Consider the following 20,923-nt stretch of genomic DNA (forward strand, 5'->3'; position numbering starts at 1 on the left):
TAAATTCAGTCACCTTGGTCTGCCATTCTTCCAGAGTAGGTAGTTCTTTAGTCTTCCAATACTTTGCCAAAAGAATTCTTGCTGCTGTTGTTGCATACATAAAAAATGTTCTATCTTTCTTTGGAATCATTTGGCCTACCATGCCCAAGAGAAAAGCCTCCGGTTTCTTTGCAAATGTCCACTTAAGGATTTTCTTAATTTCATTATAGATCATTTCCCAGTAGGCCTTAATCTTCGGGCAGGTCCACCAAAGATGATAAAAAGTTCCTTTGCATTCATTACACTTCCAACAGTTGTTATTGGGCAAATGATATATCTTTGCAAGCTTGACTGGGGTCATGTACCACCTATAGATCATTTTCATTATATTCTCTTTTAAGGCACTACATGCCGTGAATTTAATACCTGTGGTCCATAACTGCTCCCAGTCAGCAAACATAATATCATGACCAATGTCTTGTGCCCACTTAATCATAGCTGATTTGACCGTTTCATCCTGTGTGTTCCATTTTAGCAGCAGATTGTACATTCTAGACAGATTCTTAGTATTGGGTTCTAACAATTCTGTTTCTAGCTTTGACCTCTCCTTCTGGAATCCTAGTTTCCTGTCCTGCTTAAAGGTCTCATTAATCTGGTAATAATGTAACCAGTCTCGGACTTTAGGTTTTAATTTCTCAAAACTCTGTAGTTTCAACTTTTCACCATCATATTCTATAATTTCACAATATTTTGGCCAGTCTGAATCCATGTTCAGTCTTTTTACCGCCTTAGCTTCCATTGGTGACAACCACCTGGGGGTTTTACTCTCCAACAAATCTTTATATCGATTCCATACATTATACAGTGCTTTCCTGACAATATGGTTTTTAAAGTTTCTATGAACCTTTACCTTGTCGTACCATAAGTATGCATGCCAACCAAAGTTATTATCGTAGCCTTCCAGATCCAAGATATCTGTATTCTCAAGAAGTAGCCATTGTTTCAGCCAGCAAAAAGCTGCTGCTTCATAATAAAGTCTTAAGTCCGGCAGGGCGAAACCCCCTCTATCCTTTGCATCAGTCAAAATCTTAAATTTTATTCTGGGCTTTTTGCCCTGCCAGACAAATTTAGATATATCTTTCTGCCACTTCTTGAAACAGTCCATCTTATCTAAAATTTGCAATGTCTGGAACAAAAATAACAATCTCGGCAATACATTCATCTTGATAACAGCAATTCGGCCTAACAAGGAAAGTCTCAGCCTAGACCATATATCAAGATCTTTCTTCACTTCCAACCAACATTTCTCATAATTATCTTTAAATAGGTTCACATTCTTAGATGTTAAATTCACCCCCAGATATTTCACTCTTTTTGCAATTTCCAAACCGGTTTCCCTTTGGAAACTATCTTTTTCCCCCATCGTTAGATTTTTTCCCAACACCTTTGTCTTATGTTTATTTAATTTAAAACCTGCTACTTGACCAAATATTTCAATTAATTCTCTTCCTGGTTTCTGATTTTCCCTGTCATTTTCACCATTTCGGCATAGTCCATCATCTTCATCAACCATTCATCTCTGGTCAGGACTTTATCTTCTTTCCATCTCTGGGCCAGTGGTATCCATGCTGCTGTCGTTGCATACATAAATGATCATTTCTGCTCCTTTGGTATCTCTGCACCTAAAATTCCTAATAAAAAAGTCTCTGGTTTTTCCACAAACATTATTTTAAACATTTCTTTCAACTCATTGTATAGTTGTACCTCAGGTTAAGTACTTAATTCGTTCCGGAGGTCCGTACTTAACCTGAAATTGTTCTTAACCTGAAGCACCACTTTAGCTAATGGGGCATCCTGCTGCTGCCATGCCGCCAGAGCACAATTTCTGTTCTCATCCTGAAGCAAAGTTCTTAACCTGAAGCACTATTTCTGGGTTAGCGGAGTCTGTAACCTGAAGCATATGTAACCTGAGGTACCACTGTATAGCATTTCCCAGAATGCTTTCGTTATCTTGCACGTCCACCACATGTGGCAGAATGTGCCTTCTTTCTCCTTGCATTTCCAGCATACATTTGAAGCCGTTCTATACATCTTTGCTAATTTTATAGGTGTGAAATACCACCGATACATCATTTTCATACAGTTCTCCTTCAGCGAAATGCCTACAGTTCTTAATCCGTGTTTAGGACTTAGTCCTGGTGCAGAGGCAGATTTCAGAGAATGCGACTGGTTTGCCCACACTGGGTGCTGTGCTGAGAGAGTACCACAATAATGACATAGAACGGAAGGCGAAAGGTGGGGGGGACGGGACGGTATGCCAAATGTTAGAGTCATCCAAGGCAGTGCTTAAATTTGAAAGCCCAAAGTCTGCTGCTGCCTGGTGTTAGTGAGAGAGTGTGGGGATGAGACCTGGCGGACCCGGCCACAAATTAAGCCCTTTTCATCAAACCCTGTGTTATGTACTGAGTTGAATAGGATCCAAAATACAGCAGTCTGATTGGTCCTAGAACAATGCAGCAGTATGATTGGTCTGCAGGAGCCACCCAATCCAGCTCCAGATGGAAGTGAATCCACAACCTGATTGGCCTACAGGAGAATTCCAGAATTAGCCAATCACGTGCAGCCCATTGTGTAAATAATGTATATAAAGCAGATACTTAGGGGAAACTTTCATTCCTCCTCACCACTATGAGCTGAATAAAGAGCATGAAATCCACTCTCAACTCTGAGTATATTTCACCCTCCCTCTCCTTGACATGGGGCTTCCTGATCAAGGAAGAATATGAGCTTAGACATAGACATCTAGACTAATATTCAAGCTGCTGCACTGCTTTCTGTCCTTTTGCTTCACAGGCCATTTCCTTCCTTTGCTCTTCAGTTGCCCTCATTTTATTTCATTCCAAGGCTAAGGCTGGGGAGGAATCCCAAACCAACCCGAAGTGTGGAAGCTTTTGTCACCCGCCGGCCACTCGCTCTCTGAATTGAGGAGCTTTGAAGGTTTCAGGAATTCCTGGCGGCTGGGCCTCCGAGGACTGACAGCTTGCTTAGGGTCCCTTAATCTTGAAGGAATTTGCTGAGAAAGTGATATAGGCAGGAGAGCTTTTCACGGTCATTGAACGGGATGACCCGGGATGAAGGCTACAGCTATAGGATATAATAAAAGGGAGCACCTCTGGAAATTAAACCAGCGCAATACTAAATGCGTCATGAGGCAGCGGCTCCTTTGCCAGGAGTACAGTGGTGCCTCGCAAGACGAAATTAATCCATTCCGCGAGTCTCTTCGTCTAGCGGTTTTTCCGTCTTGTGAAGCAAGCCCATTGACGGCTTAGCGGATTAGCGCTATTAGCGGCTTTTAGCGTCTTTTAGCGGCTTAGCGGATAAGCAGATAAGCGGCTTAGCGGCTTAGAAAAAGGGGGGAAAGGAAAAAAACCCCGCAGGAACTTGCAAGACATTTTCGTCTTGCGAAGCAAGCCCATAGGAAATTCGTTTTGCGAAGCACCTCCAAAGCGGAAAACCCTTTCGTCTAGTGAGTTTTCCGTCTTGCGAGGCATTCGTCTTGCAGGGCACCACTGTAATGTGTTTATCATTAACACTGGAAGTGTATACAGTCATACCTTGGAAGTCGTACCTTGGAAGCAGCTGTTATGGTTTGCGAACTATTTTTGGAAGCCGACTGTCTGATGGGGCTTCCGTGGCTTCTGATTGGCTGCAATACAGTGGTACCTCAGGTTACATACGCTTCAGGTTACATACGCTTCAGGTTACAGACTCCACTAACCCAGAAATAGTGCTTCAGGTTAAGAACTTTGCTTCAGGATAAGAACAGAAATCGTGCTCCGGGGGCGCGGCGGCAGCAGGAGGCCCCATTAGCTAAAGTGGTGCTTCAGGTTAAGAACAGTTTCAGGTTAAGTACGGACCTCTGGAACGAATTAAGTACTTAACCCGAGGTACCACTGTAGCTTCCTGCAGCCAATCAGCAGCCGCGCTTTGGTCTCTGAACATTTTGGAAGTCGAATAAACTTCCGAAACGGATTCCCTTTGACTTCCAAGGTATGACTGTACTTTATTTTGACCTAACAAAGTCTTATAGAGCAAAATATACAATGGGAGGCTTAGTTTGATCAGAATCTTGTATACATTTCCAGAGTTAATGCTAAATACACTACTTCTGGTAAATGAGCTGCTAAATTTGTGTCCTGGGCTTTTCAGACTCATCTACCCATGTACTAAAAAAGTTAGGTTCAGTTGCAAATGTCTCTGGGGTTGTGGCGCTCATCTCGCTTTACTGGTCAAGGGAGCCGACGTTTGTCCACAGATAGTTTTTCTGGGTCATGTGGCCAGTATGACTAAGCCACTTCTGGTGAAACCAGAGCAGCGCACGGAAACGCCGTTTACCTTCCCGCCAGAGCGGTACCTATTTATCTACTTGCACGTTTTGGCGTGCTTTCAAACTGCCAGGTTGGCAGGAGCTGGGACAGAGCAACGGGAGCTTACCCCATCGCGGGGATTCGAACTGCCGACCTTCTGATCGGCAAGCCCGAGAGGCTCCGTGGTTTAGACCACAGCGCCACCTGCGTCTATATACTATCTGAAACCAAAGGGGCACATTGGTTGCCAGATGTGATCCCCTCCCCCCAGCTCTCCTATGCCACTAATGGAACCTTTAAGCAGTTTACATACATACCAGAAAGACCAACAGGCAAGGGAAAAGCCCATGCGTGGAAATGTAATAAATGCCTTCTTACCCAGTGCAGCACCACTGGTAACGCTGTCAAAGGACAGGCTAAACTATGCTGACTGCTCCCCCCCCCCCCCAATTTCAGTTCAGCTTCCCTGACACAGTCCTGTTAAACTGATGAGCACGCTCCTTGTGTAATAATAAGGTGCCTCTGAGCATGTGCAGAGTGGCTCTCCACAGCATCACTAAAAAAAATTAGCCCTGGGTTTCTAGGTTAGCACATACGACTTTTAGCCTGCCTTCAGCTGCCGCTCTCCCCCATTTCCAATATTTTTATTGTATAATGACAAGCAAACACAGAGGGATAAAAATGTATTACATAACGTGAAGGAAATTAATTGTGTCTGTGGATACTTGGCTGCTTGATAGTTGAGTAAACAGTTTAAATTGCAATTAGCATGACATTCCCACATTCCTGACATTCCACACTTTGTGCTCCACCAGCCTAATAATAATAATAATAATAATAATAATAATAATAATAATAATAATAATTGTACTGTGCCCACCTGACTGGGTTGCCGCAGCCACTCTGGGCACCTTCCAGCATATATAAAAACATAATAAAACATTAAATTCTTCCCTTTATGCCAGTGGTTCCCAACCTTTTTTTTTGGGCCATGCATGCCCCACCTAAGCATCTCTAAAATCCTGATCACCCCCCGCCCCTGGTGACATATAATTCTTATTATTCAAAAAGTGAACTCCCATTCACGTGGAGGAAGCCTAAAAGACCATTCCCTGCTAATAACTCATTCTCAAATTGCTCCCCTTAAAAATCAAATTGCGCCCCTGTGGGAACCACGGCTATACATAAAAACAACCCCTTTGAAATATATGGGCTACTCACCTACAAATAAAGTATTGTATTGGTCAATGTCAAACTCCCTGCAGGGGTAATATTTCCTACTACAGTGGTACCTCGGGTTAAGTACTTAATTCGTTCCGGAGGTTCATTCTTAACTTGAAACTGTTCTTAACCTGAAGCACCACTTTAGCTAATGAGGCCTCCTGCTGCCGCCGCGCCGCCGAAGCACGATTTCTGTTCTCATCTTGAAGCAAAGTTCTTAACCTGAGGTACTATTTCTGGGTTAGCAGAGTCTGTAACCTGAAGCGTATGTAACCCGAGGTACCACTGTATAGTCACTCCCAGAAGATACTTTTCATCCCATCTCCCCCATTTCCAAATACCCTCATTTTTAGAATTTTGTGGTCTGGCCTCTGCACTCGGTATACTGTGGTACCTAGGGTTACATACGCTTCAGGTTACATACGCTTCAGGTTACAGGCTCTGCTAACCCAGAAATATTACTTCAGGTTAAGAACTTTGCTTCAGGATGAGAACAGAAATCACGCGGCGGCAGCGGGAGGCCCCATTAGCTAAAGTGGTGCTTTAGGTTAAGAACAGTTTCAGGTTAAGAACAGACCTCCGGAATGAATTAAGTACTTAACCCGAGGTACCACTGTATTTCTAGGGTGCCCTGAGCTGGCTACCCGCTCCCCACCCTGGCATCACTTCTGGCATTTCCGATGCAGGTTTATTATGAGAGAAATGGCGGAAGTCACAGAGCGGGGAAAAAGCAAATGACTTGAGGAACCTTTAGGGTTACAAAGAGCAAGCCAGCGGCGCTCTTGGCTGTACTTGGCGCTTCAGAGAAGCACCCGAGAGCAGCAAGGAAACTGGAGGGGTTTATATAAAGGTCCTAGTTAAGTCTTGAGGCATGAGCCATGTGCAAATAGCCACACCGACGACCTTGAATATCAGCAAAGTCCCGTCTCAAATGTGCTCCTGGCAGGGAAGAGGCACAAACACCGACAGCTGTGAGTGGGCAGGAGGCTGGCTTTCCTCAGCAAACACATTCCGCTTTCTTGCTGATGTTACTGTACATCAGTACATCCCACCAGTACCTATACCCTCCAATATTTCTCCGAAGAAAATAGGGACGTCCTATTCCGTAATCGTAATTTTATTATTTATACCCCGCCCATCTGATTGGGTTGCTCCAGCCGCTCTGGGCAGCTTCCAACCTATATAAAAACATAATAAAATGTTAAACATTAAAAAACACCTTTCCCATACAGGGGTGCCTTCAAATGTCTTCCAAAGGTTACTTACAGTATCTCCATGGCTCGGGGGTCACATAACTCTATACCCTCCAACATTCCTCTGATGAAAATAGGGACATCCTAGGGAAAAGTGGGACATTCCGGGATCAAATCAGAAACTGGGACAGCTTCTGTAAATCCAGACTGTCCCTGGAAAATAGGGATATAGTGGAACTTCAGTTGTCGAACACCTCCATTGTCATATGTTCAGCTCCCGAACACCGAAAACCCAGAAGCAACTGCTCTGCTTTTTGAATGATTTTTGGGAGCTGAATGTACTATGTGGCTTCCGTTTTGAGTTCCCTGATTGTATTGAGGCTTCCACTTTCAGTTTTTGGTTTTCAAAGGTTTTGGAAGTCGAATGGTCTTCCGGAACGGATTATGTTTGAAAACCCAGGTCCCACTGTACTTGGAAGGTCTGTTGTTAAAGATATTAAAGGTAAAGGGACCCCTGACCATTAGGTCCAGTTGCGGCTGACTCTGGGGTTGCAGCGTTCATCTTGCTTTATTGGCCGAGGGAGCCGGCGTACAGCTTCCGGGTCATGTGGCCAGCATGACTAAGCCGCTTCTGGCGAACCAGAACAGCACACAGAAACGCCGTTCACCTTCCCACCGGAGTGGTACAGTGGTACCTCGCAAGACGAATGCCTCGCAAGACGAAAAACGTGCAAGACGAAAGAGTTTTCCGTTTTTTGAGTCGTTCTGCAAGACTAATTTCCCTATGGGCTTGCTTCGCAAGACGAAACGTCTTGCGAGTTCTTGCGAGTTTGTTTCCTTTTTCTTAAAGCCGCTAAGCCATTAATAGCCGCTAAGCCGCTAAGCCGTTAATAGCCGCTAAGCCGCTAATAGCCGTGCTTCGCAAGACGAAAAAACCGCAAGACGAAGAGACTCGCGGAACGGATTAATTTCGTCTTGTGAGGCATCACTGTACCTATTTATCTACTTGCACTTTTGACGTGCTTTCGAACTGCTAGGTTGGCAGGAGCAGGGACAGAGCAACGGGAGCTCACCCCATTGTGGGGATTCGAACCGCCGAGCTGCTGATCGGCAAGCTCTAGGCTCTGTGGTTTAACCCACAGCGCCACCCGCGTCCCATTCTTAAAGATAAATCAGAGCAAATGGCTATTCAGGTTTTCCATTTGCTCCAATTCTGCTTTAAAGAGTGGTTTTTCACAGGAAAATCTCCAGAGCAAAAAAGAAAGGGGTGTGTGTGTGTGTGTGTGTGTGTGTGTGTGTGTGCTTGGACAAGGAGCTTTAAAGCACAGAGGAAAGGTATGTGTGAATGAGCCCTAAGGAGAGATCTGTAAATGTTCCACACAAGTACGATACTTGTGTAATGAAGCAAGTTAAGGCGCTGGGTGCGTCCTGCTGAACATTGAACTGGCATCTGCTTCCCCCCCCCCTCTCCTTCCAGGTGCTCAACCTGTTCTTAGCTTTGCTGCTCAGCTCCTTCAGCGCCGACAGCCTGGCAGCATCTGACGACGATGGCGAGATGAACAACTTGCAGATCGCAATTGGCAGAATCACTCGGGGGATCGACTTTGTGAAAAAACATGCCCTCCTCCTGCTTCACCGGCAGCTGAAGGAGAAGAAGGCCGAGCCCCCTGCCGAAGACCAGGAAAACAGTAAGAAGGAGAACTTTGTCCTCAACCATTTGGACACAGGCCAGGACTTCAAACCCGACTACATGGATGGGATAGCCCTGGATGGGATAGCCATGGACGGGGTAGCCAGGAAAGAGCCACGCATTGATGAACTGGACCATATGAACTTCATTAACAATCCTCACCTGACCATTCATGTCCCAATAGCCTCGGAGGAGTCTGACTTGTATGACGAAACCGACACAGGAGAAGAGACTGCCGAGGACATCAAGGTGAGTCCTAGATCCCAAAGAGGACGGAGGAAGACCCAAAGCTACTCATTGGCGTGTGGTCAGTGGACTAGGGGGACTAGACTGGTCTCCTGAATGCTCCCAGTAAATTAAAGTACTAAAGTCTGCTGCCTCTTTCCCCAAACGCAGGGAGCTTCTGCCTGGGTTAGGGAGGGAGGCTTAATGCCCTGATGGGATCCAAGAGCTCTTCCACCACCTTATAATGATAATAATCAGTGTTTAGGGGTACTCTCATTTTGACTCAAGAGAATACCATTTTATAGTTCAAATCAGGAAAAATAAATACAGTAAATGGACAGAAGTACCAAGATTCACAAAATGTTTAGGGCTATGCGTACCCCCAGAAAAAGCATATAATAATAATAATAATAATAATAATAATAATAATAATAATAATAATTTATTATTTACACCCCACCCATCTGGCTGGGTTTCCCAAAGCCCACCTGGAGAGGAAACTCAAATGTACCATTTCAATTGGCAAGAGAAAGCTTATTTCTCTTGCAGGCCATTCTGAAAACAGAAGCCTCAGAGGAAACTCGAGAGGAAAGGATATCTGCTGCAGTGATGTTTAGGCCGCAGTCCTGTGCTCCCTTACTTGAGAGTTGTCCTCAGTAGGACTTGCTTCTGAGTAAACATGCATGGGCTTGCGCCGTCAGTGTCTGAAGTCGAGGGTGGTTTGCTCTGTACGTTTCCTCCTTTTTACTATATAGCCTTTTTGAATACTTTGGAGAGGTGCCCACATTATATGTGGGCACTTTCAGTGGGCTCCGCTGTGTAACGCAGTAAAGCCTCTCCTACGTATAAGAGTCTACCCATTCTTAGGGTGGATAACTGAAAAGAGGAGAGAGCGCCGGCCCCTTTAATACTTGCGAAGAAGAGGGAATTTTAGCAGGTAATAAATAATAATAACTTATTATTTATACCCCGCCCATCTGGCTGGGTTTCCCCAGCCACTGTGGGCGGCTCCCAACAGAATATTAAAAACACGATAAAACATCAGACATTAAAAACTTCCCTAAACAGGGCTGCCTTCAGATGTCTTCTAAAAGTCAGATAGTTGTTTATTTCCTTGACATCTGATGGGAGGGCTTTCCACAGGGCAGGTGCCACTAACGAGAAGACCCCCTGCCCAGTTCCATGTAACCTCACTTCTCACAGTGAGGGAACCGCCAGAAGGCCCTCGGAGCTGGACCTCAGTGTCCGGGCTGAACGATGGGGATGGAGACGCTCTTTCAGGTATACTGATATAGCTCATACAAGCAACACCTGCTGGAATGCCTACTTCAACACTACTTTTAAAGGTCCAGGAGCCCTTGCCTTTCCCCCCAGCTGGCAACCCTGTCCATAAAGGTAAAGGGACCCCTGAAAATTAGGTCCAGTCGTGGCCGACTCTGGGGTTACAGCGCTCATCTCGCTTTATTGGCCGAGGGAGCCGGCGTACAGCATGACCAAGCCACTTCTGGCGAACCAGAGCAGCGCACGGAAACGCCGTTTACCTTCCCGCCGGAGCGGTACCTATTTATCTACTTGCACTGGCGTGCTTTCAAACTGCTAGGTTGGCAGGAGCAGGGACAGAGCAACAGGAACTCACCTTGTTGTGGGGATTCAAACCTCCAACCTTCTGATCGGCAAGTCCTAGGCTCTGTGGTTTAACCCACAGCGCCACCCCTGTTCCAACCCTGCCCATACTACAGACTTAAATGGGCCTAGCCATAATTCCCTTCTCAGCTCATGAGAAGGTCCTTGGATTAATCCCCAGCATCTCCAGGTAGGAGAAACCCAGGAGAGCTTCTGCCAATCGTTGCAAACAGTCCTGAATTAGATGGGCCAAAGGTCTGGCTCAGGAGAAGGCAGTTTCCTGTGTTCCAAAGGGGTGCTAATAATCTCTCTCAGACTCTGGTCTGAGGATTCTTAGGATTATTTGCACAAACCCATAACTATTCAGTTGGTATAAAACTGGCAAAAGTTCATAAGTGCAGATAGAGCTTAAGTCCAGGGCAGATGGTGAAATGCCTCGCGACATCAATTTGGCATTCCCACCAGACTTCTCCATTGGGCCTGTGAGGTCATTTTGGCCAAGTCACACGTACCTGCCTTATGCCTGATTTAATGGACTTCTCAGGCCTTCTGTTTAAACCTTCTGATTTTTAACCTGGCGAGAGACTGGTTCTGCATACTTTATCTTATTTTGCTGCTGTATGGGGGGGGGGTGTTGTGTGTGTGTGTGTGTGTTTAACTATTTCTAGCTGCTCTGAGAGGGACGCGGGTGGCGCTGTGGGTAAAACCTCAGTGCCTAGGACTTGCCGATCGTATGGTCGGCGGTTTGAATCCCCGCGGCGCGGTGAGCTCCCGTCGTTCGGTCCCAGCTCCTGCCCACCTAGCAGTTCAAAAGCACGTCAAAGTGCAAGTAGATAAATAGGGACCGCTTTATAGCGGGAAGGTAAATGGCGTTTCCATGTGCTGCACTGGTGCTGGCTCGCCAGCTGCAGCTTCATCACGCTGGCCGCGTGACCCGGAAATGTCTTCGGAAGGCGCCGGCTCATTGGCTCATTGGCTCTAGAGCGAGATGAGCACGCAACCCTAGAGTCGGACACGACTGGCCCGTACAGGCAGGGGTACCTTTACCTTTTACCTTTTTAGCTGCTCTGAGATCATGTGTTGACGGACCATGTAGAATGTACTCTAAACAAACAAAAACAGCACTTTGAACTGAGCCCTGACACTTTGGTTGAGCCGTATTTTGTGCCCCGATTAACTTAGGGTTACCAGATGTCCCTGGTTAGTCCCCAGATTTGCAAATCTGTCCGCGGACAAATTCTGTCCCTTGACTGTCCCCAGATTTGCAAATCTGTCCCCGGCAACAGCAGCCCGGAGCCAGCCTGGTAGCGCAGTTGGCTCTGGCTGCTCGCTGCCATGGCGCCCGCCATTTTTCCTCGATAGAAGTCCACATATGATGTGTCTTGTGCGCAACACATCGTATGGGGACTTCTGGAAAGGAAAAATGGCAGGCACCATGGCAGCGAGCAGCTCCTGAAGCCAGCCAGAGCCAACTGCGCTACCAGGCTGGGTCTGGGCTGCTGACTTCCGCTGCCACCACCACTGCCAAAGGGAACTGGGGACGTTCGGCAGTACAGATCTCCTGCCCCCTTCCCCCTTTGTTTTGACTGATCAGGGGAGGCTCGGGAGTTGCAGGCAGGCGGCTGTTGCCCAGTTTTTTAAAAAAACCTCTGCACATTTATGTTTCACAGGGTGCAAAAGAAGGGCTTTGCACCTTTATACAATATGCATGTGTGCTTAGGCCCAGGGTCTTTTGCCTCACCATCCCCACTACTGACTCCCTGTTGCTTTGTTGTTGTTTAGTCGTTTAGTCGTGTCCGACTCTTCGTGACCTCATGGACCAGAGCACGCCAGGCACTCCTGTCTTCCACTGCCTCCCGCTGTTTGGTCAAACTCATGCTGGTAGCTTTGAGAACACTGTCCAACCATCTCGTCCTCTGTTGTCCTCTTCTCCTTGTGCCCTCCATCTTTCCCAGCATCAGGGTCTTTTCCAGGGAGTCTTCTCTTCTCATGAGGTGGCCAAAGTATTGGAGCCTCAGCTTCAGGATCTGTCCTTCCAGTGAGCACTCAGGACTGATTTCCTTCAGAATGGAGAGGTTTGATCTTCTTGCAGTCCATGGGACTCTAAAGAGTCTCCTCCAGCACCTTAATTCAAAAGCATCAATTCTTCGGAGATCAGCCTTCTTTACAGTCCAAAGAATGCCTGTTGCTACTCAGCTTCAAAAAAAAAAAAAAAAAAAAAAAAAAAAGGGTCCCTGGATTCATTGAAAAAAATCTGGTAACTGTAGATTAACTTCCCCCACTGTCAGGGCTGCAGTCAGACGCAGATCAGCATGAAAGACGCAAGGCTCTGTTTCCAGTGAAGTTTCTTCTTTATTCAAGGAAACAGCATACTTCTCAGCTGGTCCCCGCCTTCCACCCTTCCTAAGGCTCCTCCTCTCCCAGATGTTTCCCAAGCAGTCTCAAACTGCATCTGTGGACTTCTGGCCTCTGCTCTGCTCTTTTCATTATCCTGCGCGTTCTTGGGGACCAGCGGGTAGGGAGCTTGTCGCAGCCAAAGAGGGGGGCTCCCTGGATTCTTCAGCAGCCTCTTGAACACGCCCCCCCCCCCGCTTCATCCTCGGAGTCTGAACTGCTCCCTGTCACTGGCTCTTTCTGCTCACTAAACCCTGTTGCCCCTTCAGCATCCAGTTCTCCCTCTGACCTCTCCTCAGTGTCCCACCACCAATCCCCGGGCTCTGATCCTTCCTCCTCTAGGGTTTCCCTTGGGGGGTTCCCCAGCTGGCACCTCTCGCCCAGCCAGTCCCTTGACACCCAGGTCCAAGAGCTTCTCTTATCCTTCTGCTGCTGTGCCTTGCAAAAAAAAAATAATCGATCTTACCCGCTGAATCCTATTTTATCAGACATGCAGAAAACCCGAAGAGAGATTTGGCTTAGCAGAGCTTCAGTGGGATTTTCGCAAGGCGCGGCTGCAGAACGACGAGGGAAGTGCTTGGACCTGGAGGAATTAATTGGTACGCAATGCAATCAAAATACAGTGGTACCTCAGGTTAAGTACTTAATTTGTTCCGGAGGTCCGTTCTTGACCTGAAACTGTTCTTAACCTGAAGCCCCACTTTAGCTAATGGGGCCTCCTGCTGCCTCACCGAAGGACGATTTCTGTTCTCATCCTGAAGCAAAGTTCTTAACCCGAGGTAATATTTCTGGGTTAGCGGAGTCTGTAACCTGAAGCGTATGTAACCCGAGGTACCACTGTATGGGTCAAGGGAAAGTGTGGAGGCGCACTAACTGGGCACCAGTTCAGCCTTTAAAGCACCAGTGGATCTATAATCCCTGGATGAACGCTTGTTAACATGCCACAGCTGCATGCTAGACCATTTGCAGTCTCCAAACAATTTCCAAGTAGTCCTTCTGCTGAGGCCTTCACGGCAACAGGGGGTGGGAGGGTGGGGAATTGCCTAGACTTATATCTTCAAAAGCTGGCAAGTCCTACTATGGTAATTGTGTGACATCAGACTGTGACCAGCTTTCATATATACCATATTTTTTGCTCCGTAAGACACACCTGACCATAAGACGCACCTAGTTTTTAGAACTGAACGAAACAGTGGATGTATGATTTTTGTGGTTCATGCTGTGGCCACAGACATGTGATCTGAAGGTGAATTTGGGGTGACCCAATGCAAAAATCCTGAGGATCCATGTGACTCCGTGCTTTGTAACGTTTTTGCGCCATTTTGCGTTTTTGCGCCCAGGCAACAGTGGGTGCTTGATTTTTTTGTGCAGGCTGTAGCCATGGACATGCTATGTGATCTGATGGTGAATTTGGGGTGACCCAATGCAAAAATCCTGAGGATCCATGGGCTTTTACCTCCCCCCTCCCAGGCAGCCTCCGCTAGTCCCTTATCTCTCTTCCGATCCCACCAATCAGCTGTTTCCTTTCAACACTCCCTTCCCTCTTGTTTGCCTTAGTGTCTTTTGCTTAGCTGGAGCAGTTTTTTGCTCCTCCTTTTCTTCTAATTTCTCTTCTTAATGCTTTAGTCTTCCTGTTTTCCCCCTTTGCTGTCTTTACCTCTCCCCTCCCAGGTAGCCTCCTTTGTCTCTAGCGTCCCTTATCTCTCTCCCCAATCGGCAAACGATCAGCGGCTTTGTTTCAACACCCACTTCCCTCTTTCAAAAACCCCCCACATGATCTGCTTTCCCCCCCTGGGCAGTTCGGCTCCAGGGACCACGCATGCGCTCCATAAGACGCACAGACATTTCCCCTTACTTTTCAGGAAGAAAAAAGTGTGTCTTATGGAGAGAAAAATACAGTAATTCCTGGGGCCCAGGAATTGCGCCTCCCCTAGTTACTTTTAGAGGCAAGGTGCGATGGCTCAGGCTTCAAAGCTCGGCAGCTTTTCCATTGGGGGTGGGTTGAGACGAACCTCCCAAGGCTCGTTGTCACATGTCCACAGATGACTCCCACTGGGGTATTAACGCCAGATCCAATTGTAGGGGGGTCAGCAAGTTTCCTTAACCCTTAGGCTCCTCTGCCGTCCCCTCCACCAGTCATTTATAATCACGCTTGAAAAATTAGTCTCCTTGCATGCATCTTCACCCTCGCCTCCCTGCCAAGTCCTTCTCTATTTGTTGACGTATCATGTTCCTTGGCAGTGACTTGGGACTCTGGGGGCGGAGGAGCTATCAAGGTCTCTGGTCCAGCCCCTCCTCACCCCAGTGCCAGAGCAAATTAAGCCCCCAGCCAGCAGCCAGTTTTGAAAACAGATGCTTATATTTTGCGGTTCGTTCTCTCTCTTTTTTTATTTATTTGGATTTTCAAATCAACATTTTATGCTCACATATCCAACATATGTCATAAAATCGAGATGCCAAAGAATCTCCTGGACTTCCCCCTTCTCCCCTTTGTGGACCCTATTGTTAGTCATTTCCTCCTGCATCTTTTATAATAACCTAAATCTTTTACATCTCCATTACAGTGGTACCTCAGGTTAAGTACTTAATTCGTTCCGGAGGTCCGTTCTTAACCTGAAACTGTTCTTAACCTGAAGCACCACTTTAGCTAATGGGGCCTCCTGCTGCTGCCATGCCGCCAGAGCACGATTTCTGTTCTCATCCTGAAGCAAAGTTCTTAACCCGAGGTACTATTTCTGGGTTAGCAGAGTCTGTAACCTGAAGCGTATGTAACCTGAAGTGTATGTAACCCGAGGTACCACTGTATATCTAAAATTCACCATTAAACTACAAGTGCTATTCCAATCCTACTAACAATTTTAACTGTTTACAATGATTTTTTAAAGATAAATTATAAATTTCCCCCATTCTTTATTAAAATTCTGGTCTTCCTAATTAGTGATTCTTCTGGCCATTTTAGCCATTTCGGCATAGTCCATCAACTTGATCTTCCATTCTTTTCTGGTCGGGACTTTATCTTCTTTCCATCTCTGGGCCAAGAACATCTGTGCAGCTGTGGCTGCAGATATAAATACTGTATTTTCCCCTCTGTAAGACGCCCCCATGTATAAGACTATTTGGGGGGACTCCGAGTTTTAAAAATGGGGGGAGATATAATTGTATACAAGATGCCCCCTAATTATTTTTTAGGAAAAAAACCTAGTCTTATACATGGAAAATATGGTAATCTTGGGATTTCAGCACCTAGAATTCCTAAAAGAAAGACTTCGGGGTTTTTTAGAAAAACTTATTTTAAACTTTTTTTCCAAATTATTATATATCATTTCCCAAAATTCTTTTACTACCTTACACGTCCACCACCTATGATAAAAGGTGCCTTCAGTTTGCAGTTCGCTCTCGGCTTCAGCCACTGCCATAACCCCCCCTACCCCCCACCTCTTTCTGTAGTGCTTGGGCAGTTAGTGGGGCCCACACATTCTTCCCTGGATGCTCTGCCCTCTAACCGCAGCCACTTGGTGGCTGGTTATCCTTGGTCCATGGTAGGAAGATGGCGCTCTGCACATGCACAGAGACACTTCTAACCACTTTGTTGTTTCTGGGGCTGAGCACGACAGTGCGGAGCTGTGGGAATGTTCAGGGTGGCAGGAGAGGATATATACAAAGTGTTGGTGCTGACCTTTAAAGCCCTAAATGGCCTCGGTTCAGTATACCTGAAGGAGTGTCTCTACCCCCATTGTTCTGCCCAGACACTGAGGTCCAGCGCCGAGGGCCTTCTGGTGGTTCCCCTACTGCGAGAAGCCAAGTTACAGGGAACCAGGCAGAGGGCCTTCTCAGTAGTGGCACCCGCCCTCCCACCAGATGTCAAAGAGAACAACAACTACCAGACTTTTAGAAGACATCTGAAGGCAGGCCTGTTTAGGGAAGCTTTTAATGTTTGATGCATTACTGTATTTTAATATTTTGTTGGAAGCCGCCCAGAGTGGCTGGGGAAGCCCAGCCAGATGGGTGGGCTATAAATAAATTATTATTATTATTATTATTATTATTATTATTATTATTATTATTATCCTTCCTAACCTGCGCTAGCAAGTTCCTTTACTTAGCAGAGTGCATTACCCTTTCTGCAGCAGAAAGCTACTTGCAAACTCATGCAAGTTTCTTAAGACAATACGCAATTTGATCCGGCTTGTCCAGATTAAAATGTGTTCTAATATTTTCCTGGCTTGACCGCTTGAATCCCTCCTAAAAGAGTAAAGACACCACATAAGCAATAAAAAGAAAGTTCACTCGTGATCAGACAGAGCACAGTGTGATCCCTGAAGGCAGCCTTTAGGCTTAAAGTTACAAACTTATACTAACAGGTTTATCCCATAAGGTAGATGACCTGGGGGACTGCTTGGCTGGCAGCCAGCAGTTCATTCCAGGAAGTTTGCAGGATGAAAAGAAGATGGAAAAGAGCGAGAGTGGCAGCATGCCTTGGCCTTTTATCAGGTCTGGAAAGGTCACGCCCACCCACTAGTCACATGCAAGGAAGGATGCTCCAGGCCAGGAGGAACAGGAAGTTTAGACTGGCTGGACCAAACATTCCCTTGCATGCCCACTCTAGGAAAACAAGGAATGTTGTACTTGACTGCTCTCAGTGGATTACATCCCACAGGAGCAAATTCCACCCATCTCTAGCCTGCTTCTGCCTCTGAGTTGCCTGATAAATATTCAGAAGGTGGGGATGGAAGGATCCTTCCAGTGGTCAGGGACGGGGAGCTTCAGTGATTTGCATAGCTCCTTGTCCCATCTCCCCCCCCCCCCCCGCGGCCGCCACCACCAATAGGTAGAAAGATAAGATAATCTGCATCATGGCAATCTCCTTTTGCAGCCCCTTTTGTGAAACTCCCAGGGGCAACTACAGTGGTACCTCGGGTTACATACACTTCAGGTTACATACACTTCAGGTTACAGACTACGCTAACCCAGAAATAGTACCTCGGGTTAAGAACTTTGCTTCAGGATGAGAACAGAAATCGGGCTCCTGCGGCGCGGCAGCAGCAGGAGGCCCCATTAGCTAAAGTGGTGCTTCAGGTTAAGAACAGTTTCAGGTTAAGAACGGACCTCTGGAACGAATTAAGTACTTAACCCGAGGTACCACTGTAGTTGACTGCTGTCAGAAACAGAGCGGCAAGCTAGGTGGATCTTTGGTCTGATCCCATAAGGCACTTCTTATTGTGTTCATCCTTGCTACAGATTGCTATTAGATCCGCTCAGAACAGGTGTGTGTGTGTGTGTGTGTGTGTGTGCACTCCCCCCCCCTCCATAATAATTTGTATTAGTTTTCAGTTACAATCCAATACAGTGGTACCTCGGGTTAAGAACTTAATTCGTTCCGGAGGTCTGTTCTTAACCTGAAATTGTTCTTAACCTGAGCCACCACTTTAGCTAATGGGGCCTCCTGCTGCCACTGCGCCGCTGGAGCCCGATTTCTGTTCTCATCCTGAAGCAAAGTTCTTAACCCGAGGTACTATTTCTGGGTTAGCGGAGTCTGTAACCTGAAGCCTCTGTAACCTGAAGCGCATGTAACCCGAGGCACGTGGGTGGCGCTGTGGGTAAAACCTCAGTGCCTAGGACTTGCCGATCGCATGGTCGGTGGTTCGAATCCCCGCGGCGGGGTGAGCTCCCGTCTTTCGGTCCCAGCTTCTGCCCACCTAGCAGTTCGAAAGCACCCCTAAGTGCAAGTAGATAAATAGGTACCGCTTTCTAGCGGGAAGGTAAACGGCGTTTCCGTGTGCTGCGCTGGTGCTGGCTCGCCAGAGCAGCTTCGTCACACTGGCCACGTGACCCGGAAGTGTCTCTGGACAGCGCTGGCCCCCGGCCTCTTAAGTGAGATGGGCGCACAACCCTAGAGTCGGACACGACTGGCCCGTACTGGCAGGGGTACCTTTACCTTTACCTTTAGGGGTAGAGGGAACCTGCTGCCTCCAGCTCCTGTCAGTTTCACCATTTCTGAACTGGCATAAACTTTGACCTAAAGGCTCTTCCACGTAAGCCAAGCTATAGATATTTCAGAGAACCTAACTCGACCGTACTAATTATATCTCAGGTTATTTGTCATACGTCCAACTGCGAGAGAGCCGGCTGAAAAGGGGATAGCAAAGGCTTTGAAGCATGGTAGGAAAAATTATTTGGGAGAGGTTGGGAAATCCCCTCCTCCTTCATTGCTTGAAAGAGGTGGTGTGTGCTTGTCAACTCGTACTCCTTGCGGGGGGTATCTCATTTCAGAAGATACAGGTTGTTATAGGAATTTTAAGGTCTTATATAAAATAAATGTCCATAACTCTACAAGGCAAACACATACAAAAATACAGTGGTACCTCAGGTTAAGTACTTAATTTGTTCCGGAGGTCCGTACTTAACCTGAAACAGTTCTTAACCTGAAGCACCACTTTAGCTAATTGGGCCTTCTGCTGCCGCTGCACTGCCGGAGCCCGATTTCTGTTCTCATCCTGAAGCAAAGTTCTTAACCTGAAGCACTATTTCTGGGTTAGTGGAGTCTGTAACCTGAAGCGTATGTAACCTGAAGCATATGTAACCTGAGGTACCACTGTATAAAAACCACATGTCTGGAAACAGTACAGGAAAACAGTCCTAAAGCCATTTTGACTCTTTCAGTCACCTCAAATATTTCTCTGCAAGGAGGAAGGAAATGGAAAAGCCTTCCCATTGTTTCTTTGTTCACAAATCGTGTCTTAAGGGTGTGTCTGTGTATGAATAGGGTGAGCCTGTGATCTGGATTCGGGAATTAAGTAGTTATCATCACAAAAGAGTGGCCAAATGGCCCAGGTAATGCAATCAATTATCCATTATCAGGTATCCTGGCAGACAGGAGGAAAAAAACCAACACACTCAGATTTCTGCTGTAGACCGCCCCTTCTCTGGTGTATGTATGTTGTATGCAGGTGGTGGTCCAGGGGGTTCCAGGGTGGGCAATTTAAAATGTCTCTATAAGGGCTTGCACAACATTGTTCTGGGTTCCTCCTCTTTGCAATTCCCAATTGCAATTCAATGTATCCCTATCATGTTTTATGATTTTCCTGATATTGTAAGTGAGCCGGAACTGGTCTGTGGCCATAATAATAAATTCATTCATTCACCCCTTTCCTTCCTCCTTGCAGATAAATATTTGAGGTCAATTTGGGAGGGTCAAAATGGCTTCAGGATTGTTCTCCTGTACTATTTCAGACAGGTGGTTTATATACTTATGTATGTGTTTGCTTTGTACATTTATGAACATTTATTCTAAGTGACGCGGGTGGCGCTGTGCGTTAAACCACAGAGCCTAGGACTTGCCGATCAGAAGTTCAGCGGTTCGAATCCCCGCGACGGGGTGAGATCCTGTTGCTCGGTCCCTGCTCCTGCCAACCTAGCAGTTCGAAAGCATGTCAAAGTGCAAGTAGATAAATAGGTACCGCTCTGGCGGGAAGGTAAACAGCGTTTCCGTGTGTTGCTCTGGTTTGCCAGAAGTGGCTTAGTCATGCTGGCCACATGACCCGGAAGCTGTACACCAGCTCCCTTGGCCAATAAAGCGAGATGAGCGCCGCAACCCCAGAGTCGGCCACGACTGGACCTAAATGGTCAGGGGTCCCTTTACCTTTACTATTCTATATTTGAGACCTTAGAATTCTTATAACACAAGGGAGGCGTTCATGGTGAATTCCGGCACCTCTTTTTCTAGAAAAATAGCACTGGTCGCCCCTTTTAATCAGAGAAATGTTGGAGGGTATGCTGTTGTGGGCTGCTGCTTGCAGCTGGGGCGGATGTACTTAATGCCCTGATATCCGGTCATTTGTTCATTGTAATAGATGTCGGCCCATGATTGAACATCGCTTGATGGCACTCATACACCCTGCATAAAATCTAAGGTCCTTCTAGACTGTCGCTCTCTTCCTTTGCTCTTCTCAGAAGCCTCTGTCAGATGGGACTGAGTCGTCCATATGCAGCACTGTTGATTATAAGCCCCCAGACCCTGAGGAGGAGGTAGCTGTGGCTCAAGAGGATGCCGAGAATGATGAGCCAGAGGAATGCTTCACTGAAGGTAGGGTAGCCAGACAGCAACACGGGTCTTCTGGGAAGAACTTGAATATAGCCATGCTCTGCTCCGGTACATGTGAAGAAGAGAGCACATAATGCTTTGCCTTGAGAGAGCCAGTGTGGTGTGGTGGTTAAAAGGTTAAGAGTGGTTA

The 20,923-nt window shown here is 46.7% G+C and overlaps 1 protein-coding gene across 4 annotated transcripts in view; it reads left to right on the top strand.

Annotated features, from left to right (window-relative positions):
• The window catches only part of SCN4A (sodium voltage-gated channel alpha subunit 4), a 107,316-nt gene that overhangs the window by 68,221 nt on the left and 18,172 nt on the right, over positions 1-20,923 (top strand). For all 4 annotated transcript variants that reach the window (XM_081837560.1, XM_081837561.1, XM_081837559.1 and 1 more), the window contains 2 exons: positions 8,238-8,699; positions 20,643-20,775. In XM_081837560.1, the coding sequence (XP_081693686.1) occupies positions 8,238-8,699; positions 20,643-20,775 (595 nt within the window). The remainder of the gene's footprint in view (positions 1-8,237; positions 8,700-20,642; positions 20,776-20,923) is intronic.

This window comes from Podarcis erhardii (assembly GCF_964252035.2).
Source record: "Podarcis erhardii genome assembly, chromosome: 13".
Taxonomy (NCBI): domain Eukaryota; kingdom Metazoa; phylum Chordata; class Lepidosauria; order Squamata; family Lacertidae; genus Podarcis; species Podarcis erhardii.